Source organism: Heteronotia binoei, chromosome 10 (assembly GCF_032191835.1).
Source record: "Heteronotia binoei isolate CCM8104 ecotype False Entrance Well chromosome 10, APGP_CSIRO_Hbin_v1, whole genome shotgun sequence".
NCBI lineage: Eukaryota > Metazoa > Chordata > Lepidosauria > Squamata > Gekkonidae > Heteronotia > Heteronotia binoei.
The window spans coordinates 78,957,185-78,979,066 of record NC_083232.1 but is presented as its reverse complement, the minus strand read 5'-3'; the positions used below and the strand labels follow the sequence as shown (position 1 = coordinate 78,979,066).

The 21,882-nt window shown below is 44.7% G+C and overlaps 1 protein-coding gene across 1 annotated transcript in view; it reads right to left on the bottom strand.

Annotated features, from left to right (window-relative positions):
* BMPER (BMP binding endothelial regulator) overlaps positions 1-21,882 on the bottom strand; it is a 276,446-nt gene that overhangs the window by 201,805 nt on the left and 52,759 nt on the right. Inside the window, exon 2 of the mRNA XM_060247726.1 lies at positions 10,236-10,335. Within this exon, the coding sequence (XP_060103709.1) occupies positions 10,236-10,335 (100 nt within the window). The remainder of the gene's footprint in view (positions 1-10,235; positions 10,336-21,882) is intronic.

Here is a 21,882-nt window from a genome sequence, read left to right as displayed (position 1 = left end):
ACTTTTATCTACCACCGCCCCCCGCATGTTCCTCAAGAGGGAACTTGACTATGTTTATAGCCCTTTGCTGATGTGCTGGGGACAATACTTTAGATACCACCCCTCCTTCGGGCTCTTTTTTTTATAGTTTTTTCCTGAAAACTGTGTGCTTAGCATTCCAGCAAGTGTGTGCTGAAGTGTGTGCTTCCTACTTTAGACAATAGACCAGGGGGCAGATTAATGACCAATGGCAGGTGGGGAGGAAAACACGTGACTTTGCAAGTATTGCGCCTCTGGTATTACATCATAACGCAATTAAAAAGGTTACGTTGTAACACGAACATGCATGTGTGTAAAAAAAAAAGGAACTACATGAATGAGTGAGGAGGGAGGGGCATGAATGAGTGAGGAGGGAGGGGAGGGGGAAATTGCTCCGATTATGGTGGAAACTCTGGGAGCAACAGTACTGTGGAATCAAAACACATGGAACAGATTGGGAATTGAATCCGGGAAAAATCCTCTAGTGTGGAATCAGGAAATCAGGCCCGCATGGAACAACCCCGGAGCGAAAGGAAGGCAAATGGCAAATGCGGAATCAGCCTCAGTCTCATTTCAGCCCTAGAGGAGGTGAGTCAAGTACTGACAGTTTCAGAATTCAGCCCTGACTAAGTGCAGTTAATGCAGACAGGAGAACTAAGGGAAAGATGGCAAGAAAGTTTGGGAAGTAGGCGAAGACTCCAAATCAGGCCAAGGAAAGGGGATAGATCTGAGATAAGAAAATTCCCTACCCAGTCAAATAGGGAGTTAGCTCTAAAGAATGCAGATTAGAGATCCCTGGTCTGGTGTGGTTTGACATTGCCTTTGGAGACCTTAAGAGTCTGTTAAAAACTCAAGGTGGGTACTGGTGTTTCAAGAGAAGGGGTTTGGAAAGAGTGTGCCAGCCTCCTGGAAACCAAAGAGTCAGAGAATACTCAAAGAAAATGTACTGGAGTGTTTTGGGAAAACACTGGAACAAAAGCCTCTCAACATTTTTAAGTAACTCTGAAAAGCTTAAGAGTCAGTCATTCTGAATAGCATAAGAAACTCTCACTAGCCTCAAACATAAGAACTAAAGTCTGTGCATGTACTGGTTTTACCTCAGAAATTTCAACCCCTGATTTCACCTGATCTTTCCCCTCTATCTTCAAATATTTTGATATTTTGGATTTCAAGATGCCTCAAGTGCCACAAGTGATTTAAGTTAAAGGGTGATCCTGACCTTTCTCTCAGGTTCCTGAGTTGAGCAAACAGCCAAAATATCATAGAGTGGGATAGTCAGAGTTCTTCAGCAAAGAAGAAAACATATTACTAGGGCTGCTCAGTCACAAAAGGAAAAGAAAAATGGAGGGGAAATCATGCCTTTGAGGGAAGAAAAAAGATGGGACTGTCGTAGATGGCTTTGTCAATGGTTTTCAAAACAGGGGCAGTGGACAGTCAGCAAAAAGAAACTGCATATAGTAAAGAAAACCACACCACAGAACATGGGGAAATGAGCTGGGATCCAGTGCTGCTGAAAGACTCTGCTGGCTGTAATAAATCACAGTTTAAATATGAGTCACCAATCTGGCACTGTTGCAAAAAAAAAAAAAAATACAAAAAATGCCCTTTAGGAATATATTTGCAAAAGCTCTGGTTATGCTTCACCTGTAGTACTGCTTAGTCACCAACATTCTAAGAACAGCACAATCTAATTGGGAATGATATGAAAGAACTGTAACAAAGATAATAAAGGATCTGCAATAGATAATGCCAGAGGAAAAACCTGTTTGGGTTATTAAAAACAGAAGTGGGAAAGTGATCGTTTTTAACAAGCTGCCATAGATGAAGGTGAGAACAATTGTTCTTAAGATATGAGGAAAGAATACGCTGCAACAATCAGATAATCCAGGCGCCTGCAATGGTGACTATAGCTGATCTCACTGGTGCTCCAAATTACTCAAACCCATTTCATGCAAGCAATATATATGGAGGGGGGGGGAAGACGCTGGAAACATAACCATGCAGAGACTGTTCCATGAGAAAAGCTGCTTATATGCAACAGCTCATCACTTGGACCAGAAAAGACTCTGGGAGCAAGTCTAAACAAGTTTGCTCAGAAGTAAAGAGTCAGTGTGGTCTTGTGGTTAAGACGGGAGAAGGAAGGTGGCTCAGTAGTTGAGCATCTGCTTGGTAAGTAGAAGGTCCCAGGTTCAATCCCCGGCATCTCCAACTAAAAAGGGTCCAGGAAAATAGGCATGAAAAACCTCACCCTGAGACTCTGGAGAGCCACTGCCAGTCTGAGTGGACCATACTGACTTTGATGGACCAAGGGTCTGATTCAGTATAAGGCAGATTCATATATGTTCAATGTCTGTGAGACCCAGGTTCAAATTCCCACTTATGCCATGGAAACTCATTGGGTGACCTTGGGCCAGTCCCACTCTCTCAACCTAGCCTACTTCACAGGGCCGTTGTGAGGATAAAATGGAGGAGAGGAGAACAATGTAAGCTCTTTTGGGTCCCCCATTTAGGGAAGAAAGGTGGGGTATAAATAAATAAAAATAAAATAAATAAGTCCTGTGTTATTTAATGAGGCTTACTTCTAGTAATGTGCCTTTAAAATTGCAGCTTTTAGCTTGCAGAACTGAAGTGGGATACTCACTAGCCAAGGTTCAGATGTTCAGGGCAGCCCTGCAAGATTTTTAAGGCTAAATAATTACACCAAGGTGAACAAAGTGAACACTGATGTCAATTGCTGCCTAACATGTAGCCCAGTTAAAACACTTCATGGGATTTGTACCTCAGGCTATGAGACTGATGAAGTACAACCCCAAATGTTTTTCAAGACACTTTAGTCCAAAAGGGAACCAGATTTGTCCATGATACACAGATTTGTCCATGATATAATCCAGGACTTTTTTTGTAGAAAAAGTCCAGCAGGAACTCATTTGCATATTAGGCCACACCTCTTGATATCACCATTGTTTCACATGGGGCTTTTTTGTAGAAAAAGCCCAGCAGAAACTCATTTGCATATTAGGTCACACACACCCTTGCACCAAGCCAGCTGGAACTGCGTTCCTGTGCATTCCTGCTCAAAAAAAGCCCTGATATAATCACTGAGTGGCAAGCCACAACAATCCCATTTAAATCCAACCGGGAGTCTGGGCATTTGGAGGATGTCTGGGGAATGTATCCATCTGTTTCAGGCTACAGGATCTGATGACAGGAGGGAACTCATCTCTAGTTTTAGGAAACCATGCATTTGTGAGAACTTTAAAAGATTCCTTTCATATAACAAGTCAAAATTCTTGTAATGTTTGTTCTAATCTACATATATGAAAGGGTGACCTTACTCAGAAACAAGAAGCATATGTACACTCGCACATACACATACACACCAGATGTGCAAGGCTTACACACAGGGCTTTTTTTGTAGCGGGAACTTCTTTGCATATTAGGCCACACACCCCTGATGTAGCCAATTCTCCAGGAGTTTACAGTAGGCCCTGTACTAAGAGCCCAGTAAGCTCTTGGAAGATTGGCTACATAAGAGGGGTGTGGCCTAATATGCAAATGAGTTCCTGCTACAAAAAAGCCCTGCTAACACATAACACTATTGGAACCCTAACTTTGGTGCATTCTTCCCAAAGAGCTTTAGAAAATAATAAACATCCTTCCTTGAAAGGTAAACATCACAGAAAGACCATGTAAGAAAGATTTTTGTCAATTGTTTTTAACAGAGAGTTATGAGAGTATATCCAGCATTATAAACATGCCACTTTTATACCAGGATTTGAATACAGTAGCACCTAAAAAACCAACAGGACTTCCAGGATATAAGCATTCAACAGCCAGAGCCTCCTTCATCAGATATAGGTTGACTTTCAAAAGCTCATTCCCTGGAAATCTTGTTGCTTTTCAGGCGCTACTGGACTTAAATACTGCTCTTCTAATACAGGCCAGCATGGCTACAAATCTGAAACTAGTTTTATCCCAATTTAACTGTTTAGGGATTTCCAGGGCATTTTTGTAACAGGAACTCCTTTGCATATTAGGCCACACCTCCCTGATGTAGGCAATCCTCCTGGAGTTTACAAGGCTCTTAGTACAGGGTCTATGGTAAACTCCAGGGTGATTGGCTACATCAGGGCTGTGTGGCCTAATATGCAAAGGAGTTCCTGCTACAAAAAACCCCCCTGTGGATTCCCCCAAAATAATTCTGGGAACTGCTGCTCAGTAAGAATGCTGAGAATTTTCCTTTGGGCCTCAGTCTGGGAAGAGATAACAACTAGTCCAACAATTTGTGGTGTAGATAGGTGCACACTTTTCTGCACAACTAACAACCAACTGCTGACTTAAAATGGTGGTGCCCTTTAGTCATTATTTGTTGTTCATCCTTGGAGAAAAACTACAATCTCTCTCATGGAAAAACAGCATGGCACTCCATCTTTGTGAAAAAAGATGCCAAGTCCTTCAATCTAGGGAAACTTGCTATTGCAAAAGATTGGACTAGTTAACTAAAGGGCCCATTCCAAGCGTGAGCTTCTGTGGTACTATGGAGTGATCTTTGCCCTGCATTCACACTGACATCAATGGGAGGTGAGCACTGGGAACAAGAACAGAGCATGGCTCACAGTTATCATAACTGTACCTTTATCCTTCTCCAATCCGCTAATAACAAACATTTATTCAGAAAGCAAATACGTATTTGTTATAGATGGAGACGGACCCAAATTCAAATGACATATCTCCATCCAACTAAATAAGGAAATACTGCCAAATCCACTTCTATAACAATCTATGATCTCATGTGTTTTGATTAAATATATTGAATAAATGAGAGAAGGGAAAAGGCATTTTTGCTTTCCTGCTACAACTGTAAGAGAAACTAGACAAAACCCCATTCTTTTACTCATATTTGGAAACTCAGCACTTTTGAGGTACTGAAGAACTTCATAAAGGCTTGTCTGCACATCAGCAAGGCAACTCAGCTCTCTGATTTGAATATTCAGTTTCTGAAGAGTCTCGGTGAGACTTACAACTCCCGAGAAGTCACATGCTCTGACTGGAAGCCTTTTCTTCTCAACTTAGATGTGTCGGGGCTAGTTGCAGTTACGCCACGGCAAGGAGTAATGCCCTCTCCATGTGCTTAAGCAATTCTTCTGCAGTCATTGCTTCACATATTCTTGCAATTAGCTGAGCCACAGTACTGTAAACAGGTTCCAGGACTAACCTAGGAAAGTGAGCCTTTAACTGGATGAAGTACTTTAGCAGCAGCTGCCAGTGGATCTACACTTGTGTTCATGGTCATGCCTAAGAAGATGTTTCAGTGCAGACTAGAGAAGTCCAGGGAAGATCTTTGAGCAGCCATAAAATGAAGGTATTTTTACATTCACAGGCCAGGATGAAAGCATCGTTGAGGGGCCAAAGCACAGCTAGTGAAAGGGGCATTGAGTGGAGCTTGTAGAATACAACTGATTCAGATTACTTTGGTAAGCACCGCTGTGACTAACTGGAAAAATTGCTGCTCAAACTTAGACGATTGTCAGAAGTCATGAGCACAGTTCATTGCTTGCTCCGGCACACCACTCCTTCCTCTCCCTCCCAGCTTGACAGAAAACTTTCGAGCTTCATCAAGTTCCAGTTCACACTGAAGATGGAAAAAGCAAGTGGGTGCGTGATCAGTAGGAATTTAGCTGCTGTCTGTCATGATATGGTGGTTATAGCACAGTGGTTGGCATCAGGGCTTCTTTTGTAGCAGGAACTCCTTTGCATATTAGGCCACACAACCCTGATGAAGGCAATCCTCCAAGAGATTATAGGGTTCTTAGTACAGGGCCTACTGTAAGCTCCAGGAGGATTGGATACATCAAGGGTGCATGGCCTAATATGCAAAGGAGTTCCTGCTACAAAAAAAGCTCTGGGTTAGCATAGAGTTCTGAAATAGGATCTGGGAGGCCCTGCTTTCAATCTCCACCCTGCTGTGGAAGCTTGCTGGGTGACCTGCTCACTCTTGGCCTTCCTTCCTTGCAAGGTTGTTGTTGTGATGACAAAACTGAGGAAGGGAGAATAATCTTGTAACCTGCTTTGGGTCTCCCATGGGGAGAAATGCAGGCTATAAGCACCTAAGTAAATAAACTATATAGTTATTTCAATAGTTTCAGTGCAATTTCAGTTCATTGTCATCTTAAAATATGCTCCTTCTTACATCTGGAATTTTATATTGGCGAATTCAGGTTGGTCTAGCAGCACGCATTCATAAAACCAAAGCTGCTTGTTAGAGAGAGAGAGAGCATAAACTGATCAGCTACCAAATGCTATTATTCAACCAGGAAAAATATATATCCATCACGTCTGCTTTGTCAGAATCATGGCATATTTTGTTTTCCTAGCTTTATGTTTTTTCCAGTACATCGGTATTATGTTTGCATTGGATGTGGGGTTCATACCTGCCTGTCAAGGGACCTTTCTCACCACCTTCTTCTTAAGTTACGCCTCTCATGTTTGGAGCACTTTCTACTAGCCTCTTAAAGAGTTATACAAAGATTTAGCATGTATTAACTTACTCTCATTGTTTTTCTTTCTAAAAGTCAGTATTCTTGCTTGTATTAAATGCAAAATGTAGGACCCATAGAGCCGGCAGTGACTAAAGTTCATTCGCCTTGCAGAAGGACATAGTCCAGGGCTTCTCATCGAAGTAGTCATTTGGGAGATGACAAAGGTAACAGTGAAAGATGTCACCAGCTGTTCCTTTTAGAGCCATTTTGTTTTTCTTCACTTGGTGTTTGGCTTGCCAGTGCCACTAAAGTGCTTGCCACTCAGGTGTGTCCTTGTGCTGCCCATCTCTGCAGCCTGATGCTGATTTGTGTACTGAGCAGCTGCTGGTGTTATGGCATGAATGGGAATGACTTGCACCAGAGAGGCCATTTCAGACAGCATCTTTGTGATGATCAATGCATGTGCACTGACTCTTGCACTGCAGGCTTAAAGATCACTGCTGACATTGACAGCTGTGCCCCTTTCAGTGCAATTAATAGACTAAGACCAGACCGTGGACTCAGATGCTCCCTTCCGGCAGCACCATCCCACCCACCTTACTAATGGTTAAAGAATACATCAGTACTACAGGGCTTTTTTTTTTTTAGCAGGAACTCCTTTGCATATTAGGCTACACCCCCCCCCGATGTAGCCAATCCACCAAGAGCTTACAGTAGGCCCTGTAAGAAGAGCCCTGTAAGCTCTTGGAGGATTGGCTACATCAGGGGGGTGTAGCCTAATATGCAAAGGAGTTCCTGCTACAAAAAACGCCCTGAAGTACTGATGTAAGCCATGGTTAAAAAGAATTCTCAGATATGGAAGCTTGTTAATACGGAATCTGGCCAGCTGTTCATAACAGGAAAGTTATTCCAGAAAAAGACTTATGTGAAGGAAGAGTGCAATCTGCGGACTGATCCAGATCGGCATCTGGATTGAGGCGGCTCGGCAGTACTGGTGTTGTTAGACCTATTGGCTGCATTCAATACGGTCGACCATCAGTTGCTGACCCGCCGCCTCACCGACGTGGGGATCCAGGGGTTGGCCTTGCAATGGCTTTCCTCTTTCCTTGATGGTTGGAAACAAAGGGGGGTGATTGGGGGTGAACTGTCTCAGAGGCACCCACTTAATTGTGGGGTGCCACAGGAGGCGGTGTTCTCCCCGATGTTATTCAACATCTACATGCACCCCCTTGCCCAGATTGCCTGGAGGTAGGGGTTGGGTTGTCACCAATATGCTGATGATACCCAACTCTATCTACTGATGGACGGCCTGACTGTGTCCCAAAAAACGTAGACCTGGCGCTGCAAGCTGTGGCAGGTTGGCTCAGGATGAGTAGGTTGAAGTTGAATCCAATGAAGACAGTGGTCCTTTGCCTGAGTTGCGACAGCCTGGGCAGGGAAATCCACCTACCAGCATTTGACGGTGCACCATTGCAAATGGCACACAAGGTCAAGAGCTTGGGGGTGCTGCTGGAGTCTGCCCTGTCAATGGAGGCCCAGATAGCAGCCATTGCTAAATTTGTTTTTTTTTCATCTTAGGCAGGTGAGGCAGTTGGTCCCCTTCCTGGAGCGTGCTGACCTAGCAACAGTGATCCATGCGACGGTCACCTCGAAGTTGGACTACTGCAATGCCCTCTACATGGGGCTGCCCCTATGCCAAACCCAGAAACTACAGCTAGTGCAGAATGCAGCAGCCAGGCTGTTATTGGGGCTCCCTAGATGGGAGCACATATAGCCGGGGCTGCAGAAACTGCACTGGCTGCCAATAATGTACCGAATTCGTTACAAGGTGCTGGTTATTACCTTTAAAGCCCTATATGGTCAAGGACCTGCCTACCTTAGGGACCGTCTCTCCCCATATATTCCCCAGAGTGTACTGCGATCTGGTTCCCAAAATCTATTGACAATCCCCGGGGCAAAGGAGGCCAAACTGAAAGTCACCAGAGAAAGGGCCTTCTCGATTTCAGCCCCCCACTGGTGGAACCAACTACCAGAAGAGATGCGGGCCTTGCCCAGTTCCGCAGGGTCTGCAAGACTGCTCTTTTCCAACTGGCTTTCACTCAATAATTTCACAGCAATCAATTTTACTGTTGAAGGAATACCGCTGCCACGGAAAAACTGTATGATGCATAACATCAAGTTTTTAGCACCAATTTAATCTTAGAAGCTTTTTAATTACAAAATGATTAATTTTATAGTAGTATTGATTTATAATATGTATGTACTTATAATATGTATTTTTAACTGTTGATGTGTCTATGTTGTAAGCCTGCTTTGGCGGGGAGGGCGGGATATAAATTAAAGATTATTATTATTATGTAAACTGTGGCTAAGAGAGAGCAAACATTATGTAAGGGTTGTCAGTCACTACTAAGCTGATATACTATTTGCTTGTCATCATGTTTGTGGCTGTTCAGCAAGCTCCTTCACCATATTCTTTTCTAACAGCACAGTTACAGTGCATTTAGCCTTTCATGCACACATCTCTTCACACGACCCTGTTGAATTCTGTTCCCTGCCCCTTGCTGTACCACTGCTCTGAATGGTGGGCATATTATTACATGGGTAGCTTCCCCCCGCAACACCAGAGGGATTTTTACAGTCCTTTTTTCCAGAACTAATAATTGCTATCCTGTTAATGCACAGTAATGTTATAACCTCTTTTTCTATGAAATGACCTCTGATTATAACAACCTACTAATTCCCTGCTTGCTTGCTTTTCATTTTAAAGATAGGTTTCTAGCTCTGCTCTTGTGGGGATAGGAAAGGTGCCCCTTATATTGTTCCTTTTCTCTACAGAACAAAAAGGGCCACATAATTACTTTTTGTTTTAAAGTGGAAGTTGGCAACCCTACTGCTATACCATGCTGGGAGTTGTGGGGAAAGGACAAGTTATCACCTCCACAAAATCTTTTGGGAATGACCAACTGTTATTGCTCATTTTTTAGATTCTGTTTTTCTTTTGGGAATGGAAGCATGGCTCCCTCTGGAACACAACAGAAGCACTAGTCTTTTTAAAGAAAATAGAGTTCTGCTAGGTCACAGGGTTCAGTATATATATCTCAGGCCAGCAGCCAGAGAGAAGATGGACATGCATTTACAGATTGATATTTTATCCCACCATTCCTCCAAAGAGCTAGGGGAGCACACCTTGTTGAGCTGTGATTGCATGTTGGCCACTATAAACAAAAACACACAAACTGATTACGAGAATCAGACCCATGGTTGGTTGGTTGTGGGTTTATTCGGTGTTTCCCCCCAAACTGTCTTCCACTTCAAGTCACCTTGCCTTGCATAAAACACATACTATAAATAAGAGATAATGTGGACTGAGGGGGGATGCTTTATGTTACTAGAACAATGACTTCTTAGAGGTAACATTTTTTTAAATCTCTACTTCATTTTTGAATCTCCCAAGAGCTGAACAAGAGGCTATTGAACAAACCCTACCAAAGTGGTTTTGAAGTCTTATTTTGTGTCAAGTAAACCTTCTGTACTGCCTTTGTACACTGCAAAGCATAGCATTTGAAGAAGTGGACTTTGATACATAAAAGCTTATGTTGGAATAAAATTTTGATGGGTTTTAAACTCCTGTTTAATGTAGAGTTTGGGTTCTAATTCTGACAAACCTACATCCATCGTAATTGTTTTATTTTAAAAAAAAATAATAGGAGAGGAAAAGTACATAGTTCACTGCACCTTTACATCGTTCGCAGCACGTTCCTCTTTGCTTAACAACCAGGGCGCACTCCTTGGAAAGTATCGGACATTTCTCCCGTTTACATGTCACTTCCTTGTTCTAGGGGAAGAAAAGGCAAAACACACACTGAGAGCAAAGTCTACCACCAGTCTCCTTTTTCTGCCTTTAAGAGAAGCAAAATGAAGTTAGCTTTAGAAAATCTTTTCCCCGGCTTGACAAGAGCTCTTTGGGATACAGAGAGGACATTATTACCCCTTCACGTAAATTGACAGAGTATTTCCCTTGTGACACCATCTGAAGCAGAACGGAGCAAAAAAAGTTAGGGAGATGGGGAGCAGAAGCAACTCTGAAAAGGAGACTGGACCTAGATAAAGTTATGCCAAAGGAAACATGTGACTCGTTTCATGCTAATGTTACTTTTTGGTATACTGTAGAAATGATAATATTTATGTAAACTGTAGCTGAAACTATTAGAATACCTGGTCCAGGACTTCCTTGTGCGAACAAAAATATTTGGCTATGGCCATTCAACAGGTCTGCATATTACAGCAAGTTGAAAAAAAAATGAAGTCTAAATTTCCAACCTAAATAAAGACAAAGGTGGCTTGAATGAACTCCATTCTTTTTTTTTTAAACTATCAGCCAAGGACACAGTGTCGCCAACACTAAGCATGTTTAAGACCCATTGAGTTCAATAGCAGAAAAATCATTTAAATACCTCATTTTAATATTTTTAACTTTGTTGCTTGCATATTAAGCACTCTGCAAATGTTCTCATGTCTAAGACCTGCTCTGTATATTGCCTTAGCAGCAGAGAGGGCAGCTTCTCTGTGCTTTTATTCCATGCCCCTCGAGAAGAGGCAGAATGAACCATGTAGGTAAATTTAATCATGGTGGTTTCATTTTCTAAAGAAACACCAGAATTTAAACACTTTGCACTCTTGGATCATCTAAACAAGTCTTATGGTTGTAATCTCCAAAAGTCAAAGGCATCCATGTTTTTTTTCGCCAACCATGGGCAGAAAACCAGTTTTTCATCCATCAGTTTGGTTGTTTGCAAACAGCTTGAGCCTGTGTGGGTTTTTTTTTCACAAATTCAAACAACAAAGTACAGTGCAACTGGCCATGTTTCAACCATAAACACTCTTATTCAAACCAAGGAGAATTCTAGTTTCCCCCTTTTCCACAGACCTCTAGCAGCTGCATGCCAGGTGGCAAACCACCTTTTAGATAAAAAGTGAGCAAATCAAGCAGGTCTTATATAACTTAGTGCTTAAGTCTTAACTGAGGGTGTTTCTCACATGTGCATTTCCACACAGCTTTATGAGGCATATCTGCCCCCAAATCATTCAGTTACCTGACCATGCATGACCCTGGGGTAGAAACAAAATTGCACCATCACAACTCCGTATCTATTTAACTGGTGTTAAAGGTGGATGGTAGGCATGTGAACATATCCAGGGATTGGCTCACAACTGATTATAATGGTTGAACACAGCATGTTTGCTAATTCATCACGCTCAGCATAAAGTTCACAGCATCAAAACTGACAGAATTCAAACAAGAGATCTGACTAGTTCATAAAGGACACTTGTTTCATCATCTCTAGGCCACCATTGAAGTCATATTTTCTTTTCTTTCTTTCCTTTATTAACTTCCATGACCAAAGGTCTTAAGCTCAACCAGGATATATCAATTATCGAAACATACACGGATATACAACATTACTCACAATATTCACAGAATTCAAAAATTACAGTCAAAATAATCAAATCTAAAATATTAAAAAAGGAATTTCTAATAAAACCTATCATTCACCTAAAATCATCACATCAGTAAAGTATATACCAGATTCTATTACAATCAGATCAATCCAGATCTTTGCCATTTTACAGATAAAATTATTATTAAAAAATTTGTAACAAAATAGGTGGTTTCAGGATTGACATCTGCCAACAAGTAGGGGAACACCCAATGTTCAGTTGGTAATTGGTGTTTGGTAAGAATGGGAGTTATCCAAATTGATCTAGGAACCGAGGACAAAATAATAGAAGATGGCCAAGTGTTTCTACAGTTCCAGACCCACAATCACATAAGCGATCCAAGTACAAGACTTTAGAAAAACGACCTGTCAGCTCAGCAATGGGAAAAGAATAAAGCCTAGCAAGAAGAAGAAGAAGAAGAAGATATTGGATTTATATCCCGCCCTCCACTCCGAAGACTCTCAGAGCCGCTCACAATCTCCTTTATCTTCCTCCCCCACAACAGACACCCTGTGAGGTGGGTGGGGCTGAGAGGGCTCTCACAGCAGCTGCCCTTTCAAGGACAACCTCTGCCAGGGCTATGGCTGACCCAAGGCCATTCCAGCAGCTGCAAGTGGAGGAGTGGGGAATCAAACCCGGTTCTCCCAGATAAGAGTCTGCACACTTAACCACTACACCAAACTATGACTTCTCTGTGCTTTGACTATCTATGACTAGGTGTTTTTAGGGATCAAGTATATGAAGGAAGAGATGCCATATTTTAAAAATCACTCCCCTTCTCAAAGTCTCTACAAAAGCATCCAGTTAACTTTCTCCAAAGCATCCAAAAATATTGACAGGACACTTAGCCAGTCAGACCATTGATTTGAACAAATACAGCCATGTTTACTTATTAGTAAGGACTTGGCATACAATAAAAATAATTTAAGGCTAGCTAGATTATCAGGTAAGGACTTGACATACAATAAAAGTAATTTAAGCTTAGCTAAATTATCAAATTCTAGCCTTCATACTGTGCTTGTAAGAAGGGACTAGCACAAACCTCATCACAAACCTAATTTTGTCACAAACATCATCCAGTTCATGTTTTGTGAGCATCAGTTCATGAGATTGCATCTCCCTTGAACTGCACATGAACTGCCATTTTTTTCATGGAGGTTTGTGCAGTTTGTGATGCTGGTTCATGAGCCAGACACGCTGGTGCCAATGAATTCATTGTCAAAGCAATGGGGGGATGAACTTCTGCAGCTCTTCTGCAACCCTGGAAACATCAATAGTGGCCCTCCAAAGCTTGATAGGCAATCCTGGCTCCCAGCAAGAGAGTTCCCATTCTACTCTATGGGAACAGAATAGATATATACCCCCAGCTCACATGGCAGCAGGCAGTTGGGCAGAGACAGAGTTAACTGTTACAGACAGAGAGGGGAGGAAGTGGGAGTCATTCCTCAGTACTGTGAGCTGTGTTGCTGCTTACTCAGGGCTCTGAAGCACCTGCCCCTCTGCTAAAGACAGGCAAGAGGGGCTCAGCCAGTGGGTTCCTTGGCTGAAGACCCAAACAGTCCCCCCCTCAGTGGGAATTTTGCACACCAGCCCCCAGCTTGGTTGGTGTCTGGTGGGCTCAGGGCTCTGACTCACTACCTGTCCCTCTGCTACAGTCAGGAAGAGGGGCTCAGCCAGTTGAACCAGCTGAGGACCCTCCCTCCCACCTAATTGTCAACATCCCTCTGTACCATGAGGGTGAGAATGGGGGACACCCTCCCCCCCATCCCACAGGTCCCCATCCCTGCTCCCAGCTGGGGCAGTATCTGGTGAGCTCAGGGCTCTAACCTGTCCCTCTGCTACAGCCAGGCAGAGGGGCTTGGCCAGTGGGTTCCACACCTGCCCCCTGGCTCGGATGGTGTCTGATAGGCGCAAGGCACTGACCAACCACCTGTCCTTCTGCTACAGTCAGAGGAAAAGCCCATTCTGTCAGCCCACTGGTACCGAGATGTACTGGGGTGTTACCAGGAGTCTCAGAGGCACAACCTCTTTTGGAGTGTGTTATTGGGGATGGACCAGAAGAGCCAAAACCAGAGCAGTTGCTAAAACTGTTTGCGGAGAAGGAATCTGAGAGTGGTGATTTGAGGTGGACATCCAGCCCTTCCACATTCCAACTGCTCCCGCCTCCAGTCCACCTTTCCAGCAGTCCTCCCAGCTAAGCATCACACCATAGAGGCTAAGTCTCCAGCCTCCCCAGTTTTGGGTCCCCATTCCTAGACCACACTTTGGGAGCATTTCCACATCCTCCCCAATGACCCCTGTGTGGCAAAGTGTTGGGTGTGCAACCTCCATATGTGGAGGGGCTGAAATTCCCACCACTTATCATCCTCCAGGCACCTAGCAAAGGACACGCCCAAGTCAGTTATCAGAGACTGTTAAACAAAATAGTGCAAGTGTGCTGATGTTTTAAGCATGTTTTATTTTAAGAGAAAAATATTTAGTTGTGTATATAAAGTTTATAACTCCACCACCTGGCATTACATTTTATGATACGCATAGCCTGGCTTGACAAGGTCAGATCCAGCCATCATAATAAATGAGTTTGACACCCCTGGTCTAGAGAGTGAGGGCACATCATACACTTCATGGCAGGCCAGTGGAGCTGCCAGCAGGATGGCTACCTCTCTCTCACTGCCCACTGGTGGCAGACAGAGGATCTCCAGACTTCCGGGGCAAGACCAGGGCCCCAGGAGGAGGGGACAGTCTTGCCACCAGGCTACAAAGTGGTTCTGCTCCATGCACGGGGGATTGATGCAGACCACATCATGAAGAACATTACCACCATGATCCATGCTAGCCTCAGGAAGTGGGTGGGCACGGGTGAAATCACTTGTGCCTACATAGTCACGGGCCTTGGCACCAATATGCTGGTGGCAGTGAAGGCTGTGCACCTCAAGGGCATTATCTACCTGGCACACACCCTGCACCTGGTGGTGAGAGATGCAGCCACATTGGAAATGCACTTCTTGTTAGAGACCTGTCAGCACCTGGCTTCTCACTTCTCTTGCAGCATCAAGTCTGTTTGCCAGCTGCATGAAAAGCAGGTGCGAGGGAGCCCAAACGCTGGCTCATACAGGATATAGCAATCCACTGAAACTCCACCTATGCAATGATTGTGCATCAGGTGGAGCAAAAGAGCACTGTGCAGGATGTCATCTCCTCAGTGCCCATCATGCATGGGGGACAGAAGTTCAGCATAAGCTCCAATGAGTGGCTGATCCTCTCCCAAGTGGTGCATGTCCTGAAGCCCTTTCAGGACACCACTCATGTCCTCTGATCCCACACAGCCAGCCTGGAGCAAGCCATCCCCCTGATCTGCAGGCCAGACTGGGCACTGGGCTCCACACTGGAGCAGGAGGCAGCTCTTCTTCCGAGGACCAGGACCTTGGCAGAGTGGTTGCGGGTGGGTACGACCACCTTATTGCATCTTCCTTGCAAGAAGGGGGTGTACAGAATTTCTGCATTTGCAACCCCTGTATAAAGGGCAGCATCTCTCCTGGTAAAACGGAGCTCCTGCAATGAAGGCAGGGCCTCTGCAAAGAAGTGCAAAGGCTGCAGGCTAACCAGCAGGGCACAGGAGATGGAAGAGGTTGGGAGGGAGCAGCCCAGGACCTCAGCCCCCTGGAGCCCAACCAGGAAGCATCCCAGTACCAGTCCTCAGTGATGAGCTGGGTCGGCAGCATCAGGGAGGAAATCTGTGCCCTGGTGGAGGACTCAGTGGAAGTGATGGTGTGGGAGTACCTTGCCGAGCCCTCTGAGCCTGCTGACTCCAGTCCCCAGGGTACTGGTCACACGAGGCTGACATCTAGCCCAACCTATCCTCTGTGGCCATGTCTCCTCTCTTCCCCCCACCCCCCAGTGTCCAGAGTGAGTGAGTATTCTCTTACCTGGGGGACATCCTCAGCCCCCACTGCTCATGAATGGACTCACCCCTTGTGGATAAGTTGGACTTCCTCAAGATCAACCTTGCTCTGCTGGGCTACCCCTCTCTGGACCTTGGGGAGTAAAGATCCAGTGGCCCTGTCTCTCCGCATATATCTCTTCATGATTCCCCCCCAAGAATCAGAGCCTCCTGCTTCCCCCGGCCATGTCTGCCTCCTCATGATTTCTGTCCAAGAATCGTCACGTCCAGCCTCCCCCGCCCCTTCCAAATCTCTGGGGCTGCCCCTTGGAGTCTGTTTTGGACTTGGCAGGCTGCCTTTCAACTCAAGGGCTGCTCTGCCACCCATTGGCCCACTCCATTAGGGAGATTATTAATTATTTGTTTGTTTGTTGGGCTTATAGTCCTGCCTCACCCCAGAAGCAGGCTCGGGCTAGGTTACAACAAGCAATAAATACAATCCAGCTTCCAAAACCTCACAATTAACCAATAAACAATAATAAAATAATATCAATAGCAATTGATGGCATCATCCAATCACTCCAACTCCACCTGCTCCCGTATAGATTCCCCGCATGTGTGTATGTGGATGGGAATTGCTGAGGATGAGGCAGATGGCAGATATTGCACATAAGCAATGCAAAGCAGTGCAGAGCAATGCAAGGCAATACAGGGAAGGGGGAGGTCAAATAAGTAGGTAGATCTTTGTCACCTCAACCACAGGCCTGGTGAAACGTCTCCATCTTAAGTCCTCCAGGGTCCAGATCTAAGCTACCTCACCACATTACTGAGAGGATAAAATGGGTGGAAGCAGAACCATATATTCCACCCTGACTTCATAACCGGGAGGGTGGGGTAAAAATGTGATAAAGAAACTATCCTTCCCCTCCCCTACTGTCTCTGCCTCTCCACATCTTTTGTGCAGATCACTAAAGACAAGTCCAGGTAACAGCTTGGATAAACCTGTGCCATTGCATTCACCTGAGAGCACAGGAAAAAAGGGAGGATATTTCCCCCAAAACTTGGGATCAAGTCCAACCTTACTATGCAATCACTGGGTAGTCATTGCACAGTAAGGTCACCCACAGTAAGTTTGGGCAAATCCTGAAGATTTCCTGGGAAGGGCAGAGTTTGGAAGGGGAGGAAGATGAGCTGGAATGTGATTTCCTCCAGAAGATCTTGCAGTCTGGAGATTGGACAACTCCAACCTTGAGGTAGGTAACCATGCATTCACAGCCCCGTTCCAGTTTACTAGAATGGCATAAAATGATACTCCACACCTACAAACATGACTGAAGAAGCCAAACCTCACCAGTGATTGGGTGCTCTCATGCTAGCAGGAACTTCCAATCAGAATAATCTCAGACCACTTCCCCACTAGTCTCGTCCCGATCTCATGCTCCTCTTCTCCATGGAGCTTCCATCGGATTTCGCACAAGCTGCCCTGGGGCTGCAACTCGCTCCACCTCTTTCATGCAGCAAACTGAAACCAATTTTCAGAAGATCTTGCTTGCCGCATGAAAGAGGCAAAGCAAGCTGCCGCCCTGGGGCAGCTTGCACAAAAATGGAAGAAAACCCCACAGAGAAGAAGAGCGTGAGACTAGGCTTGTGGGGAATCAGTCTGTGTCTAGTCAAGATTTTCAGCCCAGTTGCCTGCAATGAGATTAATGGTGGTTCTACACAGCTTAATTGAGAACGACAGCTTAAATCAGGTGATAAAGAAATGAATTCATTGTTCTCAATGTATAGGTGATAAGAATTGAACAGGATTTATTTATTTGCATTCCTCGTTGATACCCTGCCTTTCTCCCCAGTGGGGCCCAAAGTGGTCTATATCGTTCTCCTGGGAAGAGCTGTAACAACATTTCACAACTTGCTCCCAACAAAGGAAGCCTGATGACAAAGGCAAGGGATGGTAACAGCTCTGTTAATAAACAATGAAGACACCAAATCTGCTCTCCAGCCTCCCCCCTGCCGTTTGGCCTCACCCGAGCTGTGCACCATTTAATTTTGAGGAATAAACTTTTACTGCTGGAAATTCCTCCTTTAAATGAAGCATGGGGGGGGGGGGCTCTGCAGGATGCCTCTCCTATAATTACTGGCTGCCACTGTCCACCTGAGGAGATCACATGCTATAATTACACAGCCCAAAAAGAGGAGAAGGGAATCAAAGGAAAAGAAGAACGCCAATCATAAAACTGAATCACGCAGAGGCTCTGCTCTTCATTCCTCTGTTTCCTACTATCTGAGCCAAGGTACTTTGGAAGGAGAGGTTAAAGTTCTTACTATATGTGAGCCCCTTGGGCTTGTTTAAAGGAGGGAGGGAAGCCCTCCCAATTCTCACAACTCTGTCTTATTCCTTCTGCAGTCAGTATCTGTTTGTTCTAAAATATGATTCACGATCTCCTTTAGTAGGCCAAACCTGCAGTTATTTCAACTGCAGTGACTGAGCAGGAAGAATCTGACTTTCCGAGCCGAGGATCAGCTGCTGTCAGAATAGCGCTTTATTGTCAAAATGATTCATTCCCGTGTTCTTCTGGCTGTTCTACATTGCTCTAACAGTTGAAAACACTGAGCCATACATCTGTCTTACCTGGACAGTTGCTCATCTGCTCAGCTTCTTGTAGGCATTTCTGATTTGGCTCTAAGCAGACAAGAGCATACCCTGTGGAAAATTGACTCGGTAACGTCAAGCCCAATTTCCACTTTCCTCTTACGAAAGTGAACTCCGCGGGAGGAACCCGTCCTTTAAAGAGGGACCGAGGGAGCCGAATATTTCAGAGTAAGATTTCGTGGCAAGTTTCAAAAGCTCAAATGCAGGCTCAGGCTCAATTCAGACGTCATGCAAAACTGTGGGGTAATTATGGTTAATTGTGGTCGGTGTGACTGATTGGATGCACATCGTTAGGGCACATCACACTGGAAACTGAAACCATGGCTTGAAATTAGTTAAATAATCTCACTTATTCTTGGTTTTGTACAACACACAATTGTGGACATCATGGCTGAGCCCTGACAATCCTTTCTGCTGTTCTTACTATGTAATGCAAGCAGGAGATACCATCCAGGCTCCTTTGCGAAAGATAGGGGAAAGAGCAAAGGCCTAGAAACCAGCAATTGTCTTGACAAAATGAAAACTGGGATTTGAATGATTGCCTGCAAGTTACATCTGGGTAACACATTGCTGGGGTAAGGGTGTGCACGTGCTCCCCCATCCCCTAATCCTGGCCACTGTTCAAACCCTTACTCACCTCCTGTGGCCTCCGCCTGAGAAAAGGGAGGGAGCTGTCACCACTGGGATCCTCCTCCTCTCACTGACCTCCATCTTGCCCTACTTGGAGTTGTCAGTCTTTATCGGCTGCTTTCCTGCACATTTTAAAGAGAGCTTGGCAAGTTGAACAAGCAGCCCTGGAGCTTCTGGCTTCTCAGTAGATTTTCCACTCTCTCAAGAAATCAAACTATCTCTTGATCCCTGAAGAAGTGTCATCCTGCATCTCTCCTCTTGCACAGTGCTGCTGAAAAGGTGGCAAAATCTCAAAAGCATCCACTAGCAGGCAAGCAGGCACTTGTGGGGAAGTAAAAGCTGAAATAAACTATAGTTTCATGTTATGTCTGAACTGAGTCATAGACTGTTTTGAGCCAGACAGCTGCCTCCTCTGATGATGATAAGGAAATGGAAGAGTCAAGCGGAATGCCCACCTGGGCAGCTGGATCTAGATGCAGAGCCAGTGAAAGAAGTGCCAGGAGATGAGGGCTGTTCATTCTGGCAGGACACAAAGAAATGGGACAGAGATCAGGGTGTCAGTCACCACTAGCATCTCCTGAACCAGCTGAGCACAGGAGATGTAGTGAGTGTTTGACAGCTTGGGAGAGACTAAGAAGTGCTTGGTTAATTGCACAATGGTGATCAGCAATCATTCCTGAAGGAATGACAAGCCAGTAACAAGCATCACCTGTGCTTCAGGGATGAATCAACTAATTAGGCTGACAAAAGGAGAATGCTGAGCAGGCCTTGTTGCGGAAGCAACTTTGCTTGCCACCACTGTGTGAGCTGATTGTCTCAGCGAGCAGAGTATTGCCTTACTCGCTGCCTTGCACACCTGTGTTTGCTTTTTAGCTGGAAACCCAGAGCCTTGCTCTTTTCCTGGCTTCCAAGCTTTGAACCCTGTTCTCCAGGCCTTCCCATTTTCCTGACATTTGGATGGAACCCTTTGGCTCCCTGATTCTGTGCTGGTTTGTTGATGTTGTCTCTTGCCTTTGGTTAACTGATTGTGATTACATCTGTGCATTCGAGACTCCTGGGCAGAGCAGAAAGTGTCAGGCTCTTCCTTGAATGCAACATTTGTTTTGCTTGTTAACAACTGTTTGTGCATTCTGGAGGCTCATGTTTGAAGAAGATATTGGATTTATATCCCGCCCTATACTCTGAATCTCAGAGTCTCAGAGCGATCACAATCTTCTTTTACCTCCCCCCCCCCACAGCAGACACCCTGTGAGGTAGGTGGGGCTGAGAGAGCTCTTACAGCAGCTGCCCTTTCAAGGACAACTCCTACGAGAGCTATGGCTGACCCAAGGCCATTCCAGCAGCTGCAAGTGGAGGAGTGGGGAATCAAACCCAGTTCTCCCAGATAAGAGTCCGTGCACTTAGCCACTACACCAAATTGGCTCTTCAAACTGGATAAACACCAGGTCTGGCCTTGAACGTGGCACAGACATTATAGCAAACCACAGTTTGTTATTTTGTGAATGAGCTTGGGGTGATTTCCCCAACTTATGCACTTCTTTCCCTTCCTATTTTGCCTCCCTCTCAAAACTTGAAACAAACCACTGTTTGTCACTATGGCTTGGATCTCAGTAGCACTTCTTTAGGTGGAAGGATTTCCACTGGCAGAGTGTGATTTTTCTCCCACTTCTCCCATGGGAGCATGAAATGTCCCCCCAAAGGACAGGAGCCCCCTAGAAATTGGTTTGGGGAACATTTCAACCTCCCACAGGAGAGCGGAAGGGGAAATTGTGGCCCATGAGAAGTCCTTGCAGGCACAGAGCTCCAGTTGGGAATTGGGATCCATCCATGTATTTGACTTTTTTTTTTTTGTCCTACAAACCAAGAATCCAAAACAAGATGTAATCCTGTTTTGCAATCCTGGCTTGCAGGAAAGAGAGCAATTGGAGTCTGTGGTTCAGACACAGTGACAACATGTGGTTTGCCACAGATGCGGAAATCTTTCATTATCAAGCCATGCGTGGGAAGATGGAGAATTCCCCAGGCTCATTCACCTAATGACACACCATGTTTCGCCCTTATATCTGAACCAAGCACAATGCAGAAAACACAATATTTGTTATTTCCTTTTTAATCTCTCACAATAACAAAGTAGTGTTACCAACACCCATCAAAGCATTTCTGGTCCCCCTCCCCCTTTAAGGGGAATTTGTGCCTTTGGAATGCATGCCTAACATATGCACTCATTTAACTATATATTAATAACAGTTAGTGAGCCAATGAACTAACCAAAAAGACAAGTATTCATGAGGCATAGTGCCACAAGGTGTAAACACAGGCAGATTGCCCCTCACCCAGTATTGCAGCCTGTACTGAAATAAGATTAAGCCAAACTGAAAGTGGCAAAACCTGAAAGACCAGAATCAGACATAAAATTTCCACTGCTTCTGCAAGATAATCTGTACTTGTGTGGCAGATACCAAAGGCATTTAGTCCAGATTTCCTGTACAGTAAGGAAGGGATTAAAACAGCTGGCCTAATAGACTGCTTTCAACTATCTCTACCACCTAGAACCCTTTGGGGCAAATGAAGTCCTGGATCCAGCCCCTCAGTCCTCTGAAGAGGTGACTGCCACATCCAGCCTTTGGAAATGACAAGAAAAATACTCTTTGTGTAACAAAACAATATCAGAATATACCGTAATTACAATGATTCCCAGTACAGCAATATATTTTAGTAAC